General features: G+C 49.0%; 1 protein-coding gene across 6 annotated transcripts in view; it reads left to right on the top strand.

The window, feature by feature from the left end:
- The window catches only part of LOC144717905 (uncharacterized), a 64,549-nt gene extending 44,106 nt beyond the window's left edge, over positions 1 to 20,443 (top strand). For 5 of the 6 annotated variants that reach the window (XM_078593699.1, XM_078593701.1, XM_078593698.1 and 2 more), the window contains 5 exons: positions 1,244 to 1,344; positions 2,761 to 3,058; positions 8,827 to 8,931; positions 12,277 to 12,401; positions 14,088 to 20,443. In XM_078593699.1, the coding sequence (XP_078449825.1) occupies positions 1,244 to 1,344; positions 2,761 to 3,058; positions 8,827 to 8,931; positions 12,277 to 12,401; positions 14,088 to 14,199 (741 nt within the window). In that variant the 3' untranslated portion in view covers positions 14,200 to 20,443. The remainder of the gene's footprint in view (positions 1 to 1,243; positions 1,345 to 2,760; positions 3,059 to 8,826; positions 8,932 to 12,276; positions 12,402 to 14,087) is intronic. The other variant, XM_078593700.1, reaches the window with a different exon arrangement.
- The last annotated feature ends 3,252 nt before the right edge of the window (positions 20,444 to 23,695 follow it).

The raw sequence follows: 23,695 nt of genomic DNA, 5'->3' as shown, positions 1-23,695 counted from the left end.
GCGCCAGAGCGGACGTCCCATCACGGAGGTGGACTGATTTGCGAAGTCGACTCCTGTGCAGGTGCTAAGTGAGCTGTGACAGATGGTGACGGCTTCGGGGAGACCTTCAGCTTGCAGTGCATTGATAATGGCTGATGATGAGTGTTCATTTGTTGGCAGCAGTCGTGAATTGTACGAGCCACCAAGGCAAGTCGTTTAGCCACTCTGTGCTGAGCTGTCTGACTTTGTTGCTAGGTGATAATTAGAGGACATGAAAAGGCACTAATTGCACAAAACTGACCTGGCAATGAACATGTTGGAGTAATTCACTTTTAGTAGGGCCACAGTGGTGCGACTAAAATCCAGCGCGCAAGTCTCATATCCTAGAGACGCGAGGTTTCATTCCAGGTTAACGTGTTTATTGGCATCTGGGATAAGTTCCTCAATTCATCATTGTCTTTGCCCACTTTGCGGTACATGGTGGTGAGACAGTTGCTGCATTAAGGGGGCCGCTGGTGGGGTGAAGTGTGGGTAACGTTCACAAAATAATGTGAAACATCTGAATGGATTTTGCAGAAAGGGGAATGTGATCCACGCATACCAATTCCACTTTCTCGCCACTTGTTGCATCGTACTGGGCATTTGTGACAGAGCTTCAAACCTCAACGGATTTCTCCGGGATAAATGAAGGTTCTGATTCTGTCGCAAGTCAGGGTCGCGACTCGAGATTCGCTCGCTTACTTTCACTTTTTAAATGAAACGTTGCAGCTTCTTGTGGGGTCACGCAAACCTCTTGCAACGAATACGAAATATAAAGGCATCGATTCTTACATATGCGACGTGGTGCAAGTATCAGTTCTGCAGTTTCCAGTTCATGTCACGTAGCTAAAAAACAAAGACGTCATGACTGGCATTGGTCAAACGTCCGAAAGCTGATAAATTACCGGCAAGTTACTCAATTGGAATTATAAATAGCAAACATCGTCCCATCCTGTAAAAACTTGATGACCCTCCCTGAAAAAGCATCTTGAAACCCAATGATGCTTTCCCGGGTAAACAAGTGTAATAATAAAACATGTGTCATAATAAATCGTGAGCTTAAGAATTGACATTAATCCATGCGGTTCATCGGTACGGCACTGCAGCACCCATGCTGTGCAGGTCTGACCTCTTGCGTTGGTTGCATTTTCATCATGGCCGCTTGGTTGAACGCGTCGCATTGCTCGTGCTGCGTTGTGTTTTTTTTGCTGCCGAGCGAATGCAGAACTCGTTGAAGGTGATGTTCCAGTGCATGTGGCCCAACTGCGAGAAAGTCCTGAGCACCGCGTCGGGGATGCAGAGACACATTCGCCGACTGCATCTTGGGTGAGCTGGCTGCTGCAATTGCTGCTGCTGCTGCCGCCGATCCAGCAAAGGAGTACTTAATTCTCGAAAGCACGGGTGACGAACGCTCTTCCTTACCGAGGGCCAACTAAGACGTTGGGATATCTTTTTTCTTTCGTATGGCTGATGTAGACGCAAAACAACGGCTGCAATTTCACATTCAGGTTGTCCGAGTCAGATAGCCGCGTCAGGAGCAGCAGAGTGTGTACCGCTGTGATGTCTCCTTCGCATTTGTGGAAGGAGACATACACTCCGCCGCTGCTGCTGCTGCTGACGTTGGGATATTGATGGCGTGATGCGTTAACGCGTCCACCTTCGCCGCTTCTGTCACTACCGCAAGAGGCCCTTGTGGTGACCGGGAGATATAGTCGCGTTTGGGGGTGGGGGGGGGGTGAAAATACTCTCCCTCTAGAACCGGATTAGTGCTGTTACAGTAACTTGCGGTAAAGAATACATTTGTCATCTGGTAAATTGTTACCTAGGATTGCCTGTCTGAGGCAAGTTTGACCTGCTTGGTGCTTCCTTTGGTGGGGGGGAGGGGGAGCTCTTAAAATTAACTTCCATGTGCGTTGCGTTGGCACCCGGCAACGTGGTAACAAGTGCGGCAGACGCTACACCGTTCCCCCAAGTGGATTTAAAGTCCGTTCCTTCTCAAATAAAGATTCCCTGTGTCTTTAGAAACTGACGCAGATTGTCTTCGTAGGTGTCTGCTAGGTGAAAGCTATTTGGTTTGAGGTTACGTTTTCCCTCTGTGGGATGTAGACTAATGAACTACAATGGAGTGTAAATAAGTCAACCACGATGGTATTTAAAATGTTATAAACGATTGCATCCTCATAGAAACCCTTTGCTGGCTTGTGACGTTTCTCTTAAAGCGTTATGGGAAATGTGCAGCGCCCTCTGGTGTCTGGGTAAAGCAATTTTAATTTGCATATCCTCTGACTTGGGACATCCTCCAGTGAGTGCATAGGGGTGTGTGTGTGCACTACTCTGCCCCACTCCGTATCGGGCAATTCTAGACTAACATTTACCAGCAGCAATTTGTCTAAAACATAAACTCTGTGGACTCATTTCAACTGGTTTTTCAGATGTTATTGCCAACAGCTGTGCATCTCCAACGCACTTACCAGCATGGTGAAGAAGTAACCATCGCAAGCTGCGCGGGGCGGGGAGACCGTCATTCAGCAGTAGATTGACGAAAAGGCCATAAATTATTATTGTGGTAGTAATGGGCCACCACAGTGGCGGTTCAATATCTTGTCAAGATGAGGAATCAGCGATTTGTGCGGACGTGAGTTGTTGACAAAAAGGCTGCCCACATGTGCGGTGCAATGGGAAAACAAAAATGCTTTGCAAATCTCTGCCCCCCCCCCACCTACCTCCAACATCCCTCGTCAGCCGCAACAGCGACTCGGACCTGAGCGACGGCGAGGAGGACTTCTACTACTCGGAGATGGAGGTGAACATGGACTCGCTGACGGACGGACTCAGCAGCCTGGCGCCCGTGTCCCCCACGGCGGTGATAGCGCCGCCCGTCTTCCCTGCGCCGTCGTCGCCGCCGCCGTCGCTACACCCGTCGGGGGTGTGCCGCTCACACAGCATGGCCGGCAAGAGGGAGCCGCACCCTCCCACGCAGCTCAGCCGCTCTGCGCCCACCAGCTTCTGGCACCCGGTGCACACGGACCACGCGTACCAGGTAGGCGATCGCCACTGGCGGCACGCACGCACGCGGGTGGGTGGGTGGTGGGCTTTACCTGGTAAGATAGAAATCGTTTTTCGTTTTATTTGTGTTTATTTTTTTTTATTTAGGATTGAAGCTTTCGTGACTGCAGGAATGACTATACTCATTGGTTCTTTAGGTGTTCATACTCTTAGGTAGGTAAAAAAAATAATAATAATACAAACAACATAATAAATCACGACGTTTCGGAGGCAACACAAGTCTCCGTCATCAGGTGGGACCGTCACAGCTAAATTTACTGTATCAAGTGAGGTTGTGTTGCCTCCGAAACGTCGTGATTTTTAAAAAAATTATATACATTTTTTTTTCCTACGTGGCTTTACCGAAAACACCTAAGAGTATGAATCCTTGCAGTCTCGAAAGCTTCACATCTTTCGGTGTTGTTGGCCGACTGGGTTGCATCGCATTATATTTCTAAGGTTTGCTGAGTTCCCGTCTCCCATCTTCTTGCTGTATTTGCCTCCGTGCAGTTTGCCGTTCTCGGTGTGCTCTGTATGCGATGTCCCTTTGTGTGTTCCCTCGCTGTGTGGTTTACTCCATTTTCACCTGAGGACGAGCGCTTGTGTTGCGTTAGAAACTTCGTGATTTATTTTAATTTTATTTTTACATACGTGACTTTACCGAAAGAACTAATGAGTATTTTTTTTAAGTTATTGGTTTACCTTCCCTATACTTTGCACTCCTGTCGTGTTTGTACGTTCTGTTTGTTGTTGTAACTTTCAGACCCCGTGCCCCTCCTGGACATCTGTGAAGAGCTTAGTAGCTCATCGGATTTCCTCCAGTATAAATAAATATTCTGATGACGCCTGTAACTATTCACCCTGCTTGTCAATTGATGCATTGAATCGGTTCGGTAAAACTAATTTCCACCCTAAGTGATAGATGTGAAGTGATTTTTTTTAATGTTCAACTTCTTTCGCACCGCACGTAGCCAACCGTGCTCATCGGAGGTGCAAGCTATTAAGATGTGTACGGCGTATTGTACACCGTATTGAGATGTGTTCGCATTTGGACACTATAAATTGGCCCCGCAATTTTATCCGGGTGTTGTATATTACCGTTTTACATTGCAATGTATTTGTAGAGCCTTTCGGGGCTGCAGGAGTTGCGTAAACTAATTGCATACAACACGTAGTTCTAAAAAATAATTTGTACTCGCATGTGAAAATTGCATTTATTGTGCGCATAAGAATCAATACTAATCCATGAAGGTATCATTAAACCTCTTGCCCGTAACAGTCTGCTGTTCCGATTCAAAGTGGTTTTCTGCTAATTTCTTCTTTACTGCCCTGAGTCTGTGGAAATCCCACAGTCCTATGGCGGGGCCTGAGTCTGCAGAGACAACCACAATAGGCAGGTGTAGGCAGTAGCAGTGGGTGAGACAAAATCTATTATTATAACAAATAATATATAATGTATGGCAAAACACAGTCCGCGATGACACTGAGATGCGTACGTGGGCCGAACAAAGACTGAGGCGCATGGGTAGCATCTAGAAGCATCCAGCAGCATCCCAGTGCCTTGTGTGACGCTAAGCCGAGGCAGCCACTAGGCCGCTTATTCCGAATCGCGCGACGTAGTTCCGTTCACTCTATCGCATTATATCCAATTCGCGTTCTAACAAAAATGTGCTCCCTAATATATTCATCGCGTTATATATCCAATTCGCGTTCTGAAAACACGCGTTATAGGAGAACAGACTGCACCTGCAAATTACTCATTTGGGATGACACACACAGCATTGAGATTGCCCCTTCCTGCTAAAACTTGGCAGGACCCTCCTCGAAACAGTCTCCAGACTCTGAGCTGTTTCCTGGGTAAACAAGCGTAAACAAATCGCAACGAATCTGGCAGCGCTAATGGTGAGTGAGTGAGGTGTGCTTGGCAATAGCGCATGCCTGCAGTGGGCAAAAGGGCGGACGTGCACTTGCGCACGCACTCACTCACGGCCTGTGTTGATGTTTCCCAACACCAGCGCCCAGGAATGGGCAAAATGTGGTTCTCGTACAGGTATGTAACAAAAATGTGTTGTTTTTTTTCTAAACATAAATATAACTGCTTTTATAAAAATGTCAAACATTGGCTAGGGAATGCTTAATATGCGTTAAGTACAAGCACCGCATTTGCAGGCGTGTTAAATTAACATGTTGGCAATGATGCACTTTTTTACGTGCCAAAACAAAAGTAGAGATTATGACTTGGCAGAATACAGTAGTAGGTCACATAATACAGAAAACAGGATCTGGCTGGCATATGCCTCGTATAAACGGATAGGTTATATTTGTTGGGTTAACGTAGTGGCAGGGACCGCACGATCGTCCATTGCTGTTTTCGTCAATAGCGTGCGTTGTGTAACGCGACAAAAAAGCCCTTCTGTGCACAAACATGTAAACTACTTCCATCGCTGCCAGATGAGAAAGCACTAACCTATTTTAATGTTTGACTTGCGGCTCGCGTAAATATTCCCTTGGTATTTATTACTCTCATACTGCCAAATCGGGGGGTATAGAAGCAGCACTGCTTGGCATGGCAGCAGTTGATGCCCATGCACCGCTTCTAAATCGTTAGCCTCTTTGAATGTTTTCCTCTCTCTCCGTTACTCTTCTGTTGTTTGGTTGATTGTGAGTAGGCCTGCAGTGAGGACGTGCACAGGCAATGTGGCGTACAGAATATCCTTTGTTTTGGTGTAATTCGCACACCGTATCGTGCCGTTTACTGGGCATAAGCTGCGGGGTAGATTTTACATCTGTTTTGTAGAGTCCATTCATTTTTGATTTGGCAACACTTAGCACTCGCATCGGCCATTTAAAAACTACACTGCAAGATCGTATTAAAATCATGATATTGGTGTGCGCACAAACGTCTTGTGCCTCTGCCCATACGTAAAAACTTGGCTCTGTCTCTGTAACCCATCGGAGCCCACTTAAAAATGTCCTTATGCACCTAACCTGGTACATGCACCGGTGCCAGGTGTCGCCGCCATTGGGTTATGGCGTTCGCTGTACTGTGGTGCCCAAGGGCTTAATTCAGCCGGGGTCTGAAAACTTGGAAAATATTTCCGTACCCAGCAAACTGCATTTAGTACCTTTCACTATGACTGTGGATAACTCGTCACGCGCTCGCTCCAGTCGACCAAGTAGCGTGGATTGTGCCCGTACTCCGGCCGCTTGTTTCCATGCAAGCTGTACGCGCGCAGCCCACATACCTGTCAACCCACACGTTTTACCCGTATTCTTGTACAGGGAAAATTGAGTTTTCAGGTCCATACGGCGTACAGCCGTTTCATTACGGGCAAAAAAAAAAGTTTATTTGTTTGTGTTTCTCCCTTGTGATGGGACTTTGTAGGATGAACGTTGAGATTTATAAGGGCACTGGTTGACCAATAATGTCTGAATTGGTCTGTAATAAGGTAGGCAGTGATAAGGGGTCGACAGGTATGTAGTGGTGAGTGATGTGGTGGTGAGTTTAGTGGTGAGTGTACTAGTGGTGAGTGTTGTAGTAGTGAATGTATATTTGTTTTTGTGTTTCTCACTTGTGATGGAACTTTGTAGGATGAACGTTGAGATTTATAAGGGCACTGGTTGACCAATAATGTCTGAATTGGTCTGTAATAAGGTAGGCAGTGATAAGGGGTCGACAGGTATGTAGTGGTGAGTGATGTGGTGGTGAGTTTAGTGGTGAGTGTACTAGTGGTGAGTGTTGTAGTAGTGAATGTATATTTGTTTTTGTGTTTCTCACTTGTGATGGAACTTTGTAGGATGAACGTTGAGATTTATAAAGGACATGGGGTGTCCAATAAAGTTTGATTTGGTCTGTAATAAAGTAGGGCACTGATAAGGGGTCGACAGGTCTGAGCTTGTATGAAAACATTGTTTGGGTATCGCCAGCAAAATGAGTTTCACATCAACATTGTTCCCACATTTCTGCCAGCGAGCTTAAAAAATATATTTCAGTTTTTCCAGTTTGTTTTTAAAATCTCTTAATATTGTCAGCAATATTTAGTTTTTTTTTTCAATGTAAAATTAATCGCACGCCTAACGTTGCCTCGACGGTGCCCGGTTAACTGTCCGCGGCACGCGAGAACGGCACGTGCGCTCGGTGGCCTGTGTTGCACCGTGGGGCGTCACGTGGTGCGTCACGTGCCGCGTCCCCCACGTTGCTCTCGTGTCAAATCGTAACTTGGGCACCGCCTCCACCCCCAGCTGATGCTGCTGTTGTTGTTTTCTCGCCGGGATATGCGATCTGCAGACGCTTGCTGCCCTCTCCTGGCTTCCAGTTGCCGTGCAGAGTTGGGCAATAAATTGTTTAGAATGTTATTGCGGTCGGAAAGGCTTTGCGTTGTTGTTGAAATCCTGGTTGCGGGGTTCGCTTGGGGCATCATTCCCTTCAGGGTTAATCAAATGAGGACAGCTTCACAAGTGGTGAGGGGAGGGGGGGGTGGAGCGGTTGTGTATACGGATGTGGAACTTTCACCAGAGTCTCAGGGCTGTAAAGAGAAAATGGAAATTTTGACTTGCTTGTTTTGGTCAAATCGGGCTATCAAGCACCGTGCCATGCCTTGGCTTTATTCATTCAGCCGTTAGTCGCATAAGTGAACACTCCCGTATGTTCAGATAACTGCTGCTGGGATCAGAGTTTATATTTGCATATTTAATGCCAGTGTGTGTGTTTTTTTTTAATTGTATCGCAAGTGTTCTGCATGTGTGCATGATGCACCTTTGTGATTTTTTTTCTTGTGTGTAGATCAGGGGTAGGTAACTATCCTTACTGAGGGACAAATAGGACATTCAAGTACCCTTTGAAACAATCACACATGAACACCACACCCTGGCGTTATTAACGCAAACAATGACGTGGGTGTCCACCGAGTATGGAGGAGAGACCCTTGCAGCAACAGGAGTGAACTGCGGCCGCTCAGGAAATAACTGAAAAACAAAATAGATTTTGGTTGTGTACTTGCGTTTAAATCGGTGATCACTTTCACGAGTGGTCACCGACACACTTCGCAATATAGACATTGGAACGCCATTCCGGTGTCCGGCACTCCCGAACATTTTTTTGTCAGCTCGGTGAAGTAATGACTAGCGGGTGAGGGTTTTTTTAAGCGATGCGGCCCTTTAAATTCGAGCAGGTGGTTTGTAAACACGTTGGGAAGCAAGCCCATAGCGTGTCTTTAAAGTTAGCAGGCGCGTTTGCTGAGCGACCTTTTTTATCAATTATATCTGCGACCACTATAAATTATCGTAAAAAAAAACATTTGGCGCCAGTTTGAAAATATTCCTCCTGCTAAATAGTCAATTAGTGTGCTGTGTGTTTTTAAATGATGCTTCACACCGACGGGTAAACATCACGGCCGGCCTCGCGTGTGCACGAGCCGTGGGAAATCAAGTTGCGGGGGTCGTGTTTGGCCCACGTGCCGTCCTGTAATCCACCGATGCTGGTTTCTTTTTACCAGAGCCCAGTAGTAGGTGTTGACTTGAACGTTGCCCGACTTAGCTGCTGTTTTAGCCGTTGATGATGGAGGCGGTGGGGGGGTAGTCCCCAGGGGAGGGGGGGAGGTGGTCCCTGGCACTGGGGCCCATGCAACCTCTCGACCCCACTGTTGTGTGCCTAAATATTTACTGAAGTAAATAGTTGAGATTTCTGCTGCTGCCACGTTCCGCTCACTGCCGTTCCCACTGCGTCCCCCCCCCCACCTCCCCCCACTGTTCGTGCCATCCTAGGCTTGCGGGCCACTCCTTGACACCATGTCTCCGCCAGGCGCCGGTACCACATTTGGAACGTTGAGGCTGCAGCTGGAAGGTGCCACGGCTGCGTGCGACGCGTCGGTGAGCTCTCGACGTCGCAGCTTCTCAAGCCATTGCGGCGAGCAGGCATACTCGCCCAACAGTGGAACGGCGCACGACTGATGGATGACGAATTTTCTTGACGGCGATTAATTATGGCCACGGAAAAGTCTCGGAATTTTTTGAACCGTACACTCAGAAGCTCAGGTATCCGCATGATGTGCTGTACATCCAAACTTAATTGCCAGAAATCGGAGTGAGTGCTTTACTCACGTCCAGCTCTGATGCCACCGCAGCTGGGAAAAGTGGCAGAATAACCCAGTGTGGCCTATGACCTAATCACCCGGAATTCGCCCAATCAAAATACAGCAAAACCCTTGGTAATTCGACACATATGGGCCTCTGGCCTTGCCGAATTAGCCCATATTCTGAGTTGTGTACAATGGTACACCCCAGTGTGTCCTGCTCCAATACATTTATTTTATGTGTTTTCCGAAAGTCTTCACACACCATACGCATTGCACACACCTTTATCAATTGTATCCAAAACTTTGCATTTGTCTCGCAGACTAAGGGGTTTTATACTTCGGTCCCTTTCTATTACTTCTTGATTCCTGCGAGGGGTGGCTTGCACAGAGTGCATCAACAAGGTAAAGTCCAAAGCGACAGGTCTGCACTGGCGCTCACCACGTGCGCTGCTACCAGAATGAGTCGTCGTTTTGGTCGTGGTGCGCGGCGTCGCTCCACGTGTACACCGAAATTGGACCATTCGGTACGGCAATTCTTCTCATGGCGCATTACTAACACACCGTATATACGCCGAAAGAGCAGCCGCGCCGAATTAACCCCAATTACGAATGATCAAATACGGAAATAACGAGGTTTTACTGTATCTCGGAAGCTAAGTAGGATATTGAGCCATGTGTGTGCTTGGGATGGGACGCCACTTGGCAATACCAAGTGTAGGAGACTCATGGGGGTGCGAGGTGACGACAGGTCCAGCAATGGAGTCTTGCATATCGCTGTGCAGAGTTTTGAGCATTACCCTGCTTGTATATACCCGTGACTTTTCTGCAGCTACTCTGCTATCCTCCCAGTTTCCGTCGATCGGTATTTAATTCTGAAAGGCACAATTCGCAAGATGATCAAAACGCCTTGAGAACTGCTCCTTACAATCCACACGCGTGTCGCAGATTCTCCAATTACACGGCGTGGCCCAACATGTCCAACGCTGCGGAGAAATCCCGGAGAACCGAGATTCGTGTGTGTGTGTAACTTCTTTTGTACCGTACTTAGCCAACCGTGCCAATCGGAGATGCGAGATGATAGGAACGGCTCTTCCGATCTCTCGCGCTACCAGGAGATCGTTCATAACCCGCGCCGGAGCTGTCTTGGTACGATGCCTCTAATGAAAATCTGATTGGAGAAGATTTTTTTCCTGCCATCCCCCCCCGCCCCTACCCCTCTGTCTCAACAAGGCCCTCTTGGGGAGCTGCACCAACCCAGAGAGCACGAACTGCAGATCCCCCCGCCCGCGTCGTTTTCACCGTGTATATGCGTTGTCTGTGGTGATTTGTTGCGATGGGTTCAATAAAACAAAAGCCAAAAAACTTGATGGGAGAAGCTTCGTTGTAAGTATCGTGATTGATACGATCCTCCAGTTGTATTGCAACCACTTTCTCATTAACCTTTGCCTGCAAAGGAGAGGCTCGTCAGCTCTAGTTGGCAGGAAGGGCCTCGCCAAAAGTAAGTCCCTTAATCCTTTCCCGTTCCGAGACGGTCTGCAAGGTGCAGAGTGGGGGGGTCCCGTTCACCGCTGAATCTCGGATCGCGCAAGCGATTCGGCGTGAATTTTATTTCGAGAGGCATACTAGCGCTGCTGTTTTTAAAGACATTGGACTGTACGTACCGCAGAGAATCGTAGCGACACGACCCACACTCTACGATAGCTGGCGCCAAACTGTGCCACACGCCTTCCCGCATGGTCTCTTGCTTCCCATTCCATTCTGAATCGATTCGTTGACAAGTATAAATTATTATCAATATTATTTCCTTATGTTTCCGTGCACGTTTAGTTTTGTATTTGTAGTGTACGGACACTCACTGCTTACACAGCTCTGCAGTGTCCAGATGTTAAATACCTACCATGGTATACAGTAGTGTAGTTCATGGGATCGATGTATGTTTGGAGTTTAATTTAACACGTAGGCTTTCGCGAACAATATTATTCATAATATAGGTTTTTGGGTCAGATCGCGTTATTTATAAATGTGTCGTAACCCTCCACCACCCGACACGGCCAAATAGTAGCTGATTGTAACTATCAGCGAAACGTCGTACTCAAATTTAAAATGCTGTTCATTCTTTCTTCAGCACACCGGTGGGCTAAAGAAGTGAATTATTTTGTCCTTTGAAAAACGTGACACATTTTTTACTATTTGTTTGGAGTTTGCGTGTTCTCCCCATGGTCACGTCGATTTTTTTCCGGGTCCTCCGGTTTTTCCCTCCACTTTTAGAATCGACGTTACGCGTTTAGAGTTTGGCTGCTCCGCACCTCCGATTAGCACGGTTGGCTACGTACGGTGGTAAAGAAGTTCAACACACACGCTATAAATTTCCACGCGATAAGCCACTTCGTTGGGCTATCGTTTGTGATGGCCAGGTCGCTTCTGAAAAAGAGCTACACAGCTCAGTGCGCCTTACCTGGAACAATAAAAAGTTTAATTTGAGTATAACATTAATCCCGAGTTCCATTCGAAGCCACGGCTCGCATCGGTGGAAAATTTTATCTGAACTGGTGCCTACCTGGTTGTTCCCCTTTCACCTACCCACACGGACCATCCTGGTAGATGCAAGTTTATCGAAAGGACGGTATTCGTACCATTTTTATATCGCGAGGCTCGGGCAAAGGTGTTGTGTTTTGCAGTCGAAATCTGCATTGGCGGAAGAGCATTTCTGGCCAGACAACCCTCATGGCCACCAACACGTTGTCCTAATCGAGCAGCGGTGACGGGCAGGAGGGCTGTAATAATATCTATTTATCCCATATGTCCATTAGTGGCACGGGGGTCAAAGCTTTGCTCCACAATACAAAAAAAAACACGGATAGGAAATCTAAGCAAATCACACACCAAAAGTTCAAATGAAACTAAGCAGCTTTTTTTTTAAACCAGGTGTAAATCCCACTGAGCTCTTAGATTGATTATTTGTCAGAAGCGACCTGGCCACAAATGACGGCTCAACGAAGCGGCTTATCGTGTGGATAAGGGCGGGTGCCACCAGGGTAGGTGCGGGCGGGGGTGGGGGCTGCGTTTGCGATGTTGAACGTCGTCTTGTTTGCGTCGGTTCCTCCCCTCCCACCCCCCACTGTGCACATTGCGTCTGCAGGGGTTCCCGATGCGCGTCCGCACGCTCAGCAGCTCGGAGCACCGGCCCCCCGGCACCCCTGGCGCTGCCGCCTGCCGTCTGCACTCGTCGCTCTCGCCGTCGCCCAAGTCGCTCGCCCCCGGCCGGTCGGTCAGAGCTCGCGGGGCCGTCTCTTTGTGTGGGGCCCCCCCTCTCTCTCTCTCCCTGCCGCCCCGCCCCTCGCCCTCAAAGCACGTGCACTCGTGGCGGAAATGTGGCGTCACCGCATAGATTTTTTATGTCGCTTCTTATAGGGTCGCGATGCACGTAGCGTATTGAAGAGAATCGATGCATTTTTCGAGCGGCGTAGCGTCGTGTGACCCTGGGTAGCACGCCGCACAGAGTGTTTGGCCTCTATAAACTTCCACGTGATATGTCACTTAGTTGAGCTTTCATTTGTGGGCAGCTTGCTTCTGAAATTGAGCTGTATAGCTCAGTGGGCCTTACCTAGTAGAATCCAAAGTTTAGTTTTAGTATAGATGAACTGGTACCTGGTCAGTCCCCCTTCACCTTCCCACGTTGACCATCCTGGTAGGTGCAAGCTTTTCGAAAGGATGCCATTCGCACCAATCGTATGGCGATGGCACAGGTGTTGTGTTTCGCACTCGAAGCTTGCAGTGGATTCGCAGCAGGGGGACAATGTTGCTTGTCGTGTGGAATCCCAATTGAGGATATTGGCAGGTAGTTTTTATTTCGATTTAAAGCGTTCGTGACTGCAGGGAATCATCTTCTTGGTTCTTTCGGTAAAGTCACGTAGAAGGGAAATAATAAAATAATAAAAATCAAACATAATAAAATCAAATTCTCACGACGTTTCGGCCACAACGCAAGCAGCCGTCCTCAGGTGAAGAAACAGAGCTGTTGGAAAGACAGTGCTTCGCATTGGACAGCGCTCCGCATTGGAGTGCTGTCTTTGAGACAGCTCTGTCTTCACCTGAGGACGGCTGCTTGTGTTGTGGCCGAAACGTCGTGAGAATTTTATAATGTTTTATTTTTATTATTTTATTATTTCCCTTCTATGTGACTTTACCGAAAGAACCAAGAAGAGGTAGTTTTTAATTTTGGCAAATTTGGACCATGACGCTGGTACACAACGGCCTACTCTTTTTTTTTGCGTCGGTGGGATCATGAATGTCCGCCGAGTCACACGGCGCGTAGTATTATTATTTATTGCGCCCGCAGTATTAATCGGGGTGGCCGATTGGATTTGAATCGTGGAGCTCTGCGACAAGCGGTGAACGCGATCTACCGCTGGGCCACGTCACTTCCCGATTTGTGAGAGTTAACTGTGAAGGCCTTATTCAGCCTTCGGTGAGTAAGGAAAAGATTTCCCTTACCCCTGGTGTAGAGAGAGCACTGCGATCTCGCAGCACAAGGCTCTAACACGCTCTGTTGAGACCTGGGCTCAATCACAATTTGTCACCTGTAACGAATTGCAATGTAATTGTATGTTTCGGCTAACGTCGCTGTGGTAATTACCGCTCGGGTCTGGCTCTGACGTATGTATCGATGTAGAACTTCTTTCGCACCGTATGTAACAAAGCGTGCTAATCGGAGGTGCGGAGGAAGGACACCAAACCAAACGCAAAAAGCAGTTTTAGAAGAAATGAGTTTTCCATCGAAATTATTTCAAAGTGCATAGCTCCAGTTGGCTTTCTAATATCGGCAGGAAGATCGTTCCAGACGGCCGCAGAAGCGCGCCGGAAAGCGCGTGACGCGGGTGGCCGTCTCGGTCCGACGGCCAGCCACAAGTCCGCCGCCGACCGATTCCCCCCTCGCTTTTTTCATTTCAGGAAAAGCCGCGGGGAGGCCAAGAAGTGCCGCAAGGTGTACGGCATGGAGAACAAGGACATGTGGTGCACCGCGTGTCGCTGGAAGAAAGCCTGCCAGCGGTTCAATGACTGAGCTCCGAAAGCCTCTTCCTTCCAACACTTTACCAACCACCATACACCCACCCCCATCACATACTCCAGGCGTTCGGTTCGGTGTGTTTCGATCGGTCGCAGGTTTTACCGAGACTCTCGTTTTTTGCCCCGGCATTATTACGATCGTACCGCGTTAGTCTGCGTCCACCCTTTTGCACTATGGGACGCTTGAGGGGGTGAGGTGGGAGAATGAAACTTAAAAAAACAATGCTGGCGACACTTTTCTGCGGTAGAGCTCGGGTGCGCGTGCTGTGGTTGGGTTGTTTTTTTTGTAATTCACGGAATCGGATGGAGGGTTTGTACTGGAACGACGCGGCTCGCTCCCGACACAGTTGTCACTCGAAAACCTCCAGCAAAAGTACACGACGTCAATTTTTGCCCCTTTTTAAAAATTTCCTTTGAATGTGGTCAACGTGGCTGCCAAAGCGTGGCACGCGACCGCCACCGGAAATTCTCGGCCCCGTTTGCCAAGGACGATAGCCTACAGCTCCCCCCGCCTCCCCTCTCGCTCCATCTTCGTTGTGAGCCTCTGCGGCCGAGGCTCGTGTTGGGTTTGCCATGCCGGTAGTTTTACGAGGAGAGAAAACGTTATTCTCCGCTGCCTCTTCTCTTGGCGCCAACCCTGCAACGTCTTCGCTGTGCAAGAGAATATACGCGAGCCCGCGCCCTTGTTGGGCACCTGAATGTACGCTTGCGACAAAAGTCGAAGGGCGCGTAACGGAGTGGAATCCAGGAACTCCCCCCGGTAGGGCTTTTGAAGAATTGTTAACTTTCTCAAGTTTTAATTGCGCGGGGATTATTATTTTTCTTCCCATTCCTTGCGTCTCCAGCAGAGGCTCTCGGTAACGAACCGTCGTGTGTCTTGCTGTACAGAAGCGTTCGTGCGCCGCGGACAAAACCTCGATCCGATTTTCTGGGCAGCCTGTATCACGCGTTCGTCAGGCGCGCATTGGCGCAAGAGCTTGGTACTTACATCGGTCACACTTGTTTTGTGCTTGCCCAATTGGCCCTTTGGAGACGGCAGGGATATCATGAAGTCAAAGCAAGGTCAACTTGCACGGGGTTATAATTTTTTTGTCGCTGCAGCTGGCTTTGTTCGTAGGCTGCTTCCGCGGGCTCTCCGGGAAGAGAGACGACTCCGCCGGACTCGTCTGCCTTCGGGTTCGTGTGCGCGGTTTTCGTTCGGCGCCGTGGTTTTCGACGTGCGGCGAAGCGCGTCGCGTTGCCGCCGCCGGCCGCCTGTCGCGTCGATGGAAGTCGGCGAGGAAGAGAAGAAAAATATGCAAACGTTGTACAAGCGCTTAGCGCGGCTCCTCGCATTCGTTTGGCAGCGCGTGCCCGTAATTGTCTTTTCAATGCCAGGACCTCTTACAGAGCAGGAATGTTAAAACGGTGATACAGAATGAATGTAATCGTGACGATGGATGGGTGGTAGCGTGCCCCCCCCCCCCCACCAAGCCGTGCTGCTGCTGCTCCCCTTTCTTTCCCTGGAGCAACGTATCCCTGACGTCGGCGTCTTGAGGTTGGGGCGAGCGGGGACCTCTCGCCCACGCGGCAGCGCCCAGCCGTCGGCTGCTTTGTGTAGATCGCCGGGCACGTTCAAGAGACATTTCATCCTTTTTGCCTTTTTCTTTCCTGTGACCAAAAAACACCATGGGTCTCTCATTTTGTAAGAAAATGTACAACCACGACTCTTAAAAAAAAAAAAAGACCTCATTTCGAGCATTTGTTCACGAAGGAACATTTCTAACAACTTCTCAAAAACGTGTGATGGTTATTGTTATTTTTCTCTCTCTCTACCACCGCCGTCAACGCGTTTCAATTACCTGCAGCTTTCTCTCGGGGACCCTCTGCAATGTCTTTGGAGTAGTCGTTGGTGGCGATAATTTGAGGCTCGGACACGGCGCTCTTCCCCTGCCCATCGGCTTGTATAACAACGCAACGGCTACGCATTCTACAAATGCTTTAAACTGTAGAACAAGCCGGCGCCCTTTCTGTAACAAGACCCCGTGTGCGTGCGTGTGCGTTTCCATGGGAAGATGCTCGTCAATGCGGGTGAAAATAGCAGGTCCGTGATGGTAAATGTTTAAAGCTGGTGCGCACGCGTAACTGTTGATGATGTTCTCTTTTGTAATGCTTGGCAGGGGTTTAAAGAGGATTTTTCTACACTCGGATCTGCCACGGAAGAGCACAGACTTGTGTGACCGCGCATCGCTTAGCCGGGCTGCACAATGGGCTGTAAAGAATGTAGGGGGTTTTTATGCGAGGCTGTGAATTCATTTGTTTGAGTCAGTTTGGCAAGCCACGTTCTCCGTTTGCTGCGGCGGCAGTGTCCAAAATGTGTGTTTGTACGGAGTGGCGTAAAAAAAAAATATATATATATCCGGGGTGTCATGATTCGTCAACACAGCTCTTATAAAAGTAATTGCACATTTGTGTGTATTGAAGCGTAAGGATGTATTAGCAACAGCAGCAACGGTAGTAGTAGTCGTAGTGGTGAATAGTAATTGAATAGTATTAATAGATACAATATATATACGTAAGATGAACGTCTTCTTCAAGCAGCATTTTTGAGAAGAGGCCAAGAACTGTGTCCACCGTCGACGTTTTGGGTAATAACTGGTGTAACGATGTGCCTGCACTTGTCGTCTCGGGACGCTGTCTCTGCTATGGGCTAGCGGTGTGGTCCGCATGGTGCGAGGCGGAGGGAGCCGGGCGTTTGGCTGATGTAAAGGTGCATGGCATTGGATGCCTAGATTCAACGATGTCTTCCCACCGCCCCCACCCCAACCTCCGATTGCAATGCCGCATTGGCCACGCGTGGGGTCCTGAACTGCCGAGAACAAAGGCACCGCGTTTAAGTGTTTAAAGTGGTGTCCGAAACCATCAAGCCATCGCAGTTTCAAAAGTTCTCCCTGCTGTCGTTTGAGCGACCTGTCCCCTCTCCCTCCCCCACTTCTTTCCACCCCTTGACCGTTATTAGATACGCAACGGTACGGCTATCGGGAGTGAAAGTGGCGTCCGACACTAAGCACTTATGTAACAGAACCTGACTGTGGATGTACATAGACGGGGCGGTGTGTGTGTGTGCGCGTGTCGTGGTGCTGGCCACCCATCCCTCTCGTGTGCCGTGCCGGCCTTCATGGGTGCTCGCCTAACAGCACTTACACCCCCGAGAGTCTGTTAAGGCTCATCCGGGGCGGGTGGTGGTCTTTGTCTTTGCGTGCACCGTGAGCGTGTCTCGTAGAGGGGGGCGCGAGCCACTCCGGGTTGGGTGGCGATGATCCCCCCTTTTTGCCAGCCCACACACGGGGGGGTGGGAATGTGCCTTAGTGTTTCTGTGCATCACCAGCACAACCTTTCGAAGACCAAATTGCCAAAACCTGCTCGAAGTTCATACGCATTTGTTTCTCTTTCTCATTGCTAGATCGGGATAAGCTATAGATTTGTAAACAATATATATATATAAGTCGAGTCCAGTACCATTGTTTTTACTTTCTAGTATTTTTTTTTTCAGTCGTCCGTATGCACCCACCCCGAGGACAACTTCAGACGGTGGTGGTATGGGCGGGTTCTCATTGTGTTCACCGTGTCTTTAGGTTTTGCCTAGTTTGTGTGTTTTGTGTGTGTGCGCGCGATGAGTTTTTAGGCCACGATGCAGTCGGGCAAATTGTAGGGAGTGGTGGCGTTAGCGGTCAGCACGCTGCGCTATGAACCCGGTGACCCGAGTTCGATTCCTGGTGAACCGGTCATTGGACCTCCCCCTCGGTCGACTCGGCCTCAAATGAGTACCTGGTGCGATTGCGTAAACATCAGTGGGGAGACAAAGGCGGGCGAGCGTGGTGTTGGCCACCCACCACCCCCTCGTGTGCCGTGCCAGCCTTCGTAGGCGCTCGCCAACAACACTTGCCCCAGCGGTCTGTTAAGGCTACATGGAGGAGGGGGATCTTTGTCTTTGATGGGTATTTAGGGCCACGATGGAAGTCGGGGCGAGCATTGCTCTCATTCACCTCCGACGGCGGTGGCTTCAGTTTCTATGATTGTGTGTTAAGGAAAAGCAAAAGCATGCGGTGTAATCAGTCGTTGCCAAAATCTTAACGAAATGCTGAATTTTGCTGCCAACTCCTAAGTGGGCAACTGAGATGGCGTCTGCCGGTCAAGTGACGGAGGTCAAGACTGCGCTGAGGTTCGCGTGCTCGGCTGAGACCGATTCGATAAATGAAATTAATATTTCGACAAATGTTTGTTTTAATTGGGCTCGACAGCTGCGCTGCTCGCTGGCACGTTCAAGTCTCGAATCCGGACGAAACGATCTCGCGCCCCCCGCGCTCTCTCCTGGTGGCCATCACCAATGACGGATTCTGTCATCCGATCACGGAGGGTGGTAACGTGAATAGCCGACGGCGGTGCGCCCTGTAGACCGACCGACCGACCGTCCAATTCCACTTTGATCCCCATTTGCCGCAGTGGCTCGTATCGTCACTGTCGCCGATGCTGCCGGCGACTTTCCCCCACTCACCACCCCCCCCCCCCCCTACAATTTTGCCCTCGTGTATCTTGGCATTTAACTTTCCGATGCTTGGCAGGACGTGTGGTGTTTACGAGTGTGTGTGTGTGTGCCCGTGGGGGTGGGCGGTGTAGTGGGGAACGGTGGTGTAGCGGTCAGTGCGCTGCGCTACGAACCCGGGTTCGATTCCCGCTCACGGCCAACACCGGTGACGATTATCTGGAACCGGTCCTGGGCCTCAAATGAGTACCCGGTGCGATGCGTAAACGTCGCCACTGGGGAGACAAAGACGGCCGGGGGTGATGCTGGCCACACCCACCCCCTCGTGTGCAGTGCCGGCCTTCATAGGTGCTCGCTAACAGCACTTGCCCAAACGGCCCGTTAAGGGTATACGGGGGATCTTTGGCTTTGTGTGTGGGGGGGGGGTATGGGGCACGTGGTCGCAGGCGCGTGCGCTGTTGGATTGCCGGTCGTGTGCTGGGTGAGCTGTCTCGAAGCCAAAAAAAAATAACTCAAAATGCTGCTATTGCGACAACACTGCTAGCATTCCTTTTCCACGTGTCATGCAAAAAAACCATATTACGTCTCGGTGGACGGCAGTATTACTGATCTATTTTTTACTGTACACGGTGGAATTTATTTTTCGTTTTTGTTAAGTTATAAAACAAATTAGAACTTTAGTTGAAAACGATTTCAGTTTCGGATACAATTTTTTTTTTGCCGCAAAAGGAATTGTTCAACAGTGGATATACCATCTCGTAACGTTGTTTTTTGTTCGTTGTTTCATGAAAGTGGATTGTAACTAACGTGGCCGTGTTCATACGTCGGTGATGGAGGGGCGGGCATGGTGGTGTGGGTGGGTGGCCCAGCCAGTGGTACTGGCGTGCATTATGTGACCCCGCTCGACCGATAAGCCTTGCGCCAACATCATCCCATGCTCTCTTCAGTTCAATTCTACAAGGCCGGGTTGCCACTGCGTTCGCCACCCACCGCCTCCTCTCCGCAAATTATTTAAATCGTGGCATCGTGCTCCCTCGCCCACACCCGGTGGGAAGCGACGATGCACGCAGAGCAGCGTGGAACGTACCTATCTTTTTTTTGCGTGGAGGGGTTGAAGTGTGAGATTGCGCAAGAATTTATTGGATGGAGAGAATGTTGTATCTGAATGTAGCCTCCCCCCCCCCTACACACACACCCCCCCCAATCGAATGTGGGATTAAAGTCTTGTCTTCTATAATTGACTCCTTTCGTGTATGGTTAACACTGTGAATGCAAGTCCAACAAAGTGAAGCCGAAAATAGTTTCTATAATAATACTACGAAAAAAAATATACGAAAAAAATATGTCGCTTGGATTGTGATCTGCGCGCTCATTACTCTATGCGCCTCTTTGTAAATCTCTACACTGACGTTTTCTACTGTAATACTTTTTTTTTTGTACATACACAAGTTTGACGCGAGGACAAAAAACGGACGGCACTTTGTGAATGGACCCCTGTGTTTGTGAACGGCGCGCTCTGGATGCAGACATTGACGGGTGGCCTTTTATTGTGTGGCTGGTGGTATGGAACGTGGTCAGCGTGTGTCGAATGGCCCCCTGTCTGTGGACGGCTTTGCTCCGTTTTGACTGTTTATTCGTTCATTATTGTATGTCCGACGTCTGAATTTACTGTGTAAACCTGCCCGCTTAATCCAAATAAAGGCAAATGCTTCGATTATCCACTGGTTCTGTGTGTGTATTTTGCTGCGTCAACAATTGTTCGCTCTTCCTTACGTCATTCGGAAGCCACTGGAGCTACGGCACTGTCAAATCTAAATTGAAAACCCCATTACTTTAGAACTGCTTTTTGCGTGTGTTTAGTTTGTCGTCCTTATCCCGCACCTCCGCTTAGCACGGTCGGCTACGTACGGTGCGAAAGAAGTTCAACGTGCAGCTGGGTAAGCCTGGAGGCGCACGCTTGATCTCGCACTGGAGGCGGCTTTGGTGGATCGTACAAAATTTGTGAAACATCCATTACCGTGGGAGTCGATGAGGTGCCATACCTCTGTCTTACCAGGAGAAGGCGGTACAGCAACAATGTCGACCTCTCCCAACATGTATGGACATTGAATTGGGCGGTATACCACCTTGAATGTAATAAAGGACCGCAGAGCTTGGAGGGGGAGGGGTGAATTTGACACCGGCTCACCGCGTGGATGTCTCCGCTTGATTTGTGGTTCCCACCCCCCCCCGAGTCGTTCTCTTTCTTGCAGAATGAGCGAATTCGGTGCGGTGCGTCACAAGGTGGAGTTGTTATGATCGCGTAACAAGGTGGCATGGAGATCCCGGCAACCTTCATTGTGTCAGCCCGTCATCGGTCACCAACATGGTGAATATTTAGCATTGTCAAGCCATCTCGTTGAATCCTCCTTGTTCGTCTTTGAGATGAAAGTGAGCAAATATAAATGACCAAATGTACAAATTGGCACGTTCTGTTTACGTGACGACCCTTACTAGTTGGCTGTGTCGGGTGGTGGCGGGTTTTAGCGACTCATTTACGCGATCTAACCCAAAACTATCTCATGGATTATAAATGTGCACTTGTGCGAAACAGAATCCGATCTCTGCGTTTGAATGAATGAACGCGTTTTCAAGTTGTGTATGCATGCGAGAAGTGCAGCAGCGATTGTAGGAACGTGTCTCCAACTCGCCCCGTGCCTTTCCACAAAGAGAACTTGTCAACAGTCACGGACAAACCAACCCAAGTTCACATCCTCTCGTGTTCCAAGGCGTGGCAGCCACGCGAGTCGGCTTGGTCACTGGTTTTTTTTTATTAGCGCAGCACAATCGAACACGCGGGAAAGGATGAACCTGGAACGTCGGGCTCGCGATTCGTCGGCAGGTGCAAAGAGCGAGCGAGAGACGAAGCCGCATCTGGGCTCGCGATCGCCCCGAAAGGGTCGATGTCCCTTTTCTGGGATGCGTGGGGTGGCACGGGTCATCACGGATCTTAGAATCGGGAACTTTTCATCCGCAGGTAACATTGTGGCGAGGTTTTGTCTCGGGTTTAATCTATTGCTGCTTGCGTGCGGACATCCGCCTGTCCAGTGGTTTATCGGTAGCACACCGGCTGGGCACATGCTTTCCACCCATCTTCTCGATGCATTGTAACTCTAGATAACAAATGTGGATGATGGCAAGCCTCACCCCGGTAGCTTATTACGAGAAAGGTATTGTTAGAGGGCGGTTACTGGAGTATAATACAATTAAAGGCTTCGCCCTTTCCGGCAATGAATACCGGGGAGGTGTTAAGACGTTCAAACGCTAACTAGACGCCCATTGAAGGGCATCGAGTCTGCGTGAATCGCACAGACGAAGTATTTAAACTAGCAAACAAACACGCATTGGCCTTGAAACTGATTGTCATACAACAGAAACCGCCTATTTCCATGGCTTTGTCTCAGCGGGGCTATGGAGCGAACGGTACAGGGACGGTGCAAACTCCAAAGCATGAACAGCTCGGGTTAAGCTGTTGAATTTGTTGGGCCATTTATTTTTTTGCCAGTGGAAAAATATTTGTTCGACACTGGCGAAAAAAATGGGTACTACAGATGCACCGAAGTTTGTTTCATGGGGAACCTCGAAATGGAAAAGCAAAACAACGTGACCGGCAATATTCATGCAATGTGAAAATGAATGTTACGCATGTCTATGTAACAGACTGCTGTGTATATATTATATATGTGTGCACACCTGCATTGCCAGCTGTTCGTGGTGGTGGGTACTGACCATCAGTGCGGATTATCCTAGTAGCAAAAGTAGCTACATATGTAGTAGCTACGGGCCCCGCACTTTCAAGGACCCCGCGCTAAATGCTTTCAAGCGATCAACTCCGGTTCAGTGATTGTGCACTTGCTCTATTACTATAGTACAATACTGCCTTCAACTTTTATGAACGACTGTGTGTTTAAGGTTAGCGATTTGTCGTATTATCAGTCTGTGTATAGCAAGTGAAAAAAAACAATTACTTTACTACGCAAGTTAAACATTTGTGTTTTAATATTTGTGTGTGTGTGTTTTTTATTTCGGGCCCCTTTATAACATCATGCTACAGGCCCCGCACTAGCTTAGGCCGCCACTGCTGATCATGGTGGATGCTTGCCGCATTTGCCACCCCAGGTGGTAGCAACCAAAACCCTTCGCTCGCGAGCTGATTGAGATCGAGAGTCTGGAGAAATCCATAAATAAAAATGATCAGTAACGTGTATCCAGCAACGTGTATCCAGCAACGCCGAGTGTATCGCAATTTACAGGAGGGTGCTAGATTTAAGTGAGGCCAATGTTTAGTTTTTTGTTAATGTTTTATCAATATGACTTTTTTTATCTGGGATGAAACTGGAGTTTACCTAAAGAAAATCGAAGCGCCTATGCACGATGGTGGGGGGGGGGCGGACATATAGATTCGCACAGATGGTTTCACGAATCCATTAGCTCTACTGCCATCTCTCGACCACCACGCAGTCCAAGGGGAGGTTCAGGAATACTTCACGAATCTCCACCTTGTGCACGAAGCCTCGCGTACAACCGCCCCGGATCAGAGACACGCACCACCGCTAAAAAAAAAAACCTCTCCAAAAGTTTGCGGGGCGATGGGAAGGTGAAGGCGCACGCTGACGTCAAGGTGGTTTGCTGAGTCTCTTACTCCTGTGCCCGGACAACAGCACCTCCGATTAGCACGGTTGGCTACGTACGGCGCGAAAGAAGTTCAACATGCATAACGTACGACACGCGTATTGGACACTGATTAGAGTGCGTAATAGAGGGTGTGGGGGGTTGGGTTAGATCGCGTAAATATATAAATGTGTCTTCTAGGTTCTTTCGGTAAAGTCAAGAAGACAGACTCTGTCTCTGTCTTCTCGACAGACCTATTCTTCACATGAGGACGGCTGCTTGCGTTGTGGCCGAAACGTCGTGATAATTATTTTATTAT

The sequence above is a fragment of the Lampetra planeri genome, chromosome 4 (assembly GCF_965212315.1).
Source record: "Lampetra planeri chromosome 4, kcLamPlan1.2.h2, whole genome shotgun sequence".
Taxonomy (NCBI): domain Eukaryota; kingdom Metazoa; phylum Chordata; class Hyperoartia; order Petromyzontiformes; family Petromyzontidae; genus Lampetra; species Lampetra planeri.
The sequence above is the reverse complement of the archived record's forward strand: the minus strand, read 5'-3'. Positions and strand labels throughout refer to the sequence as shown.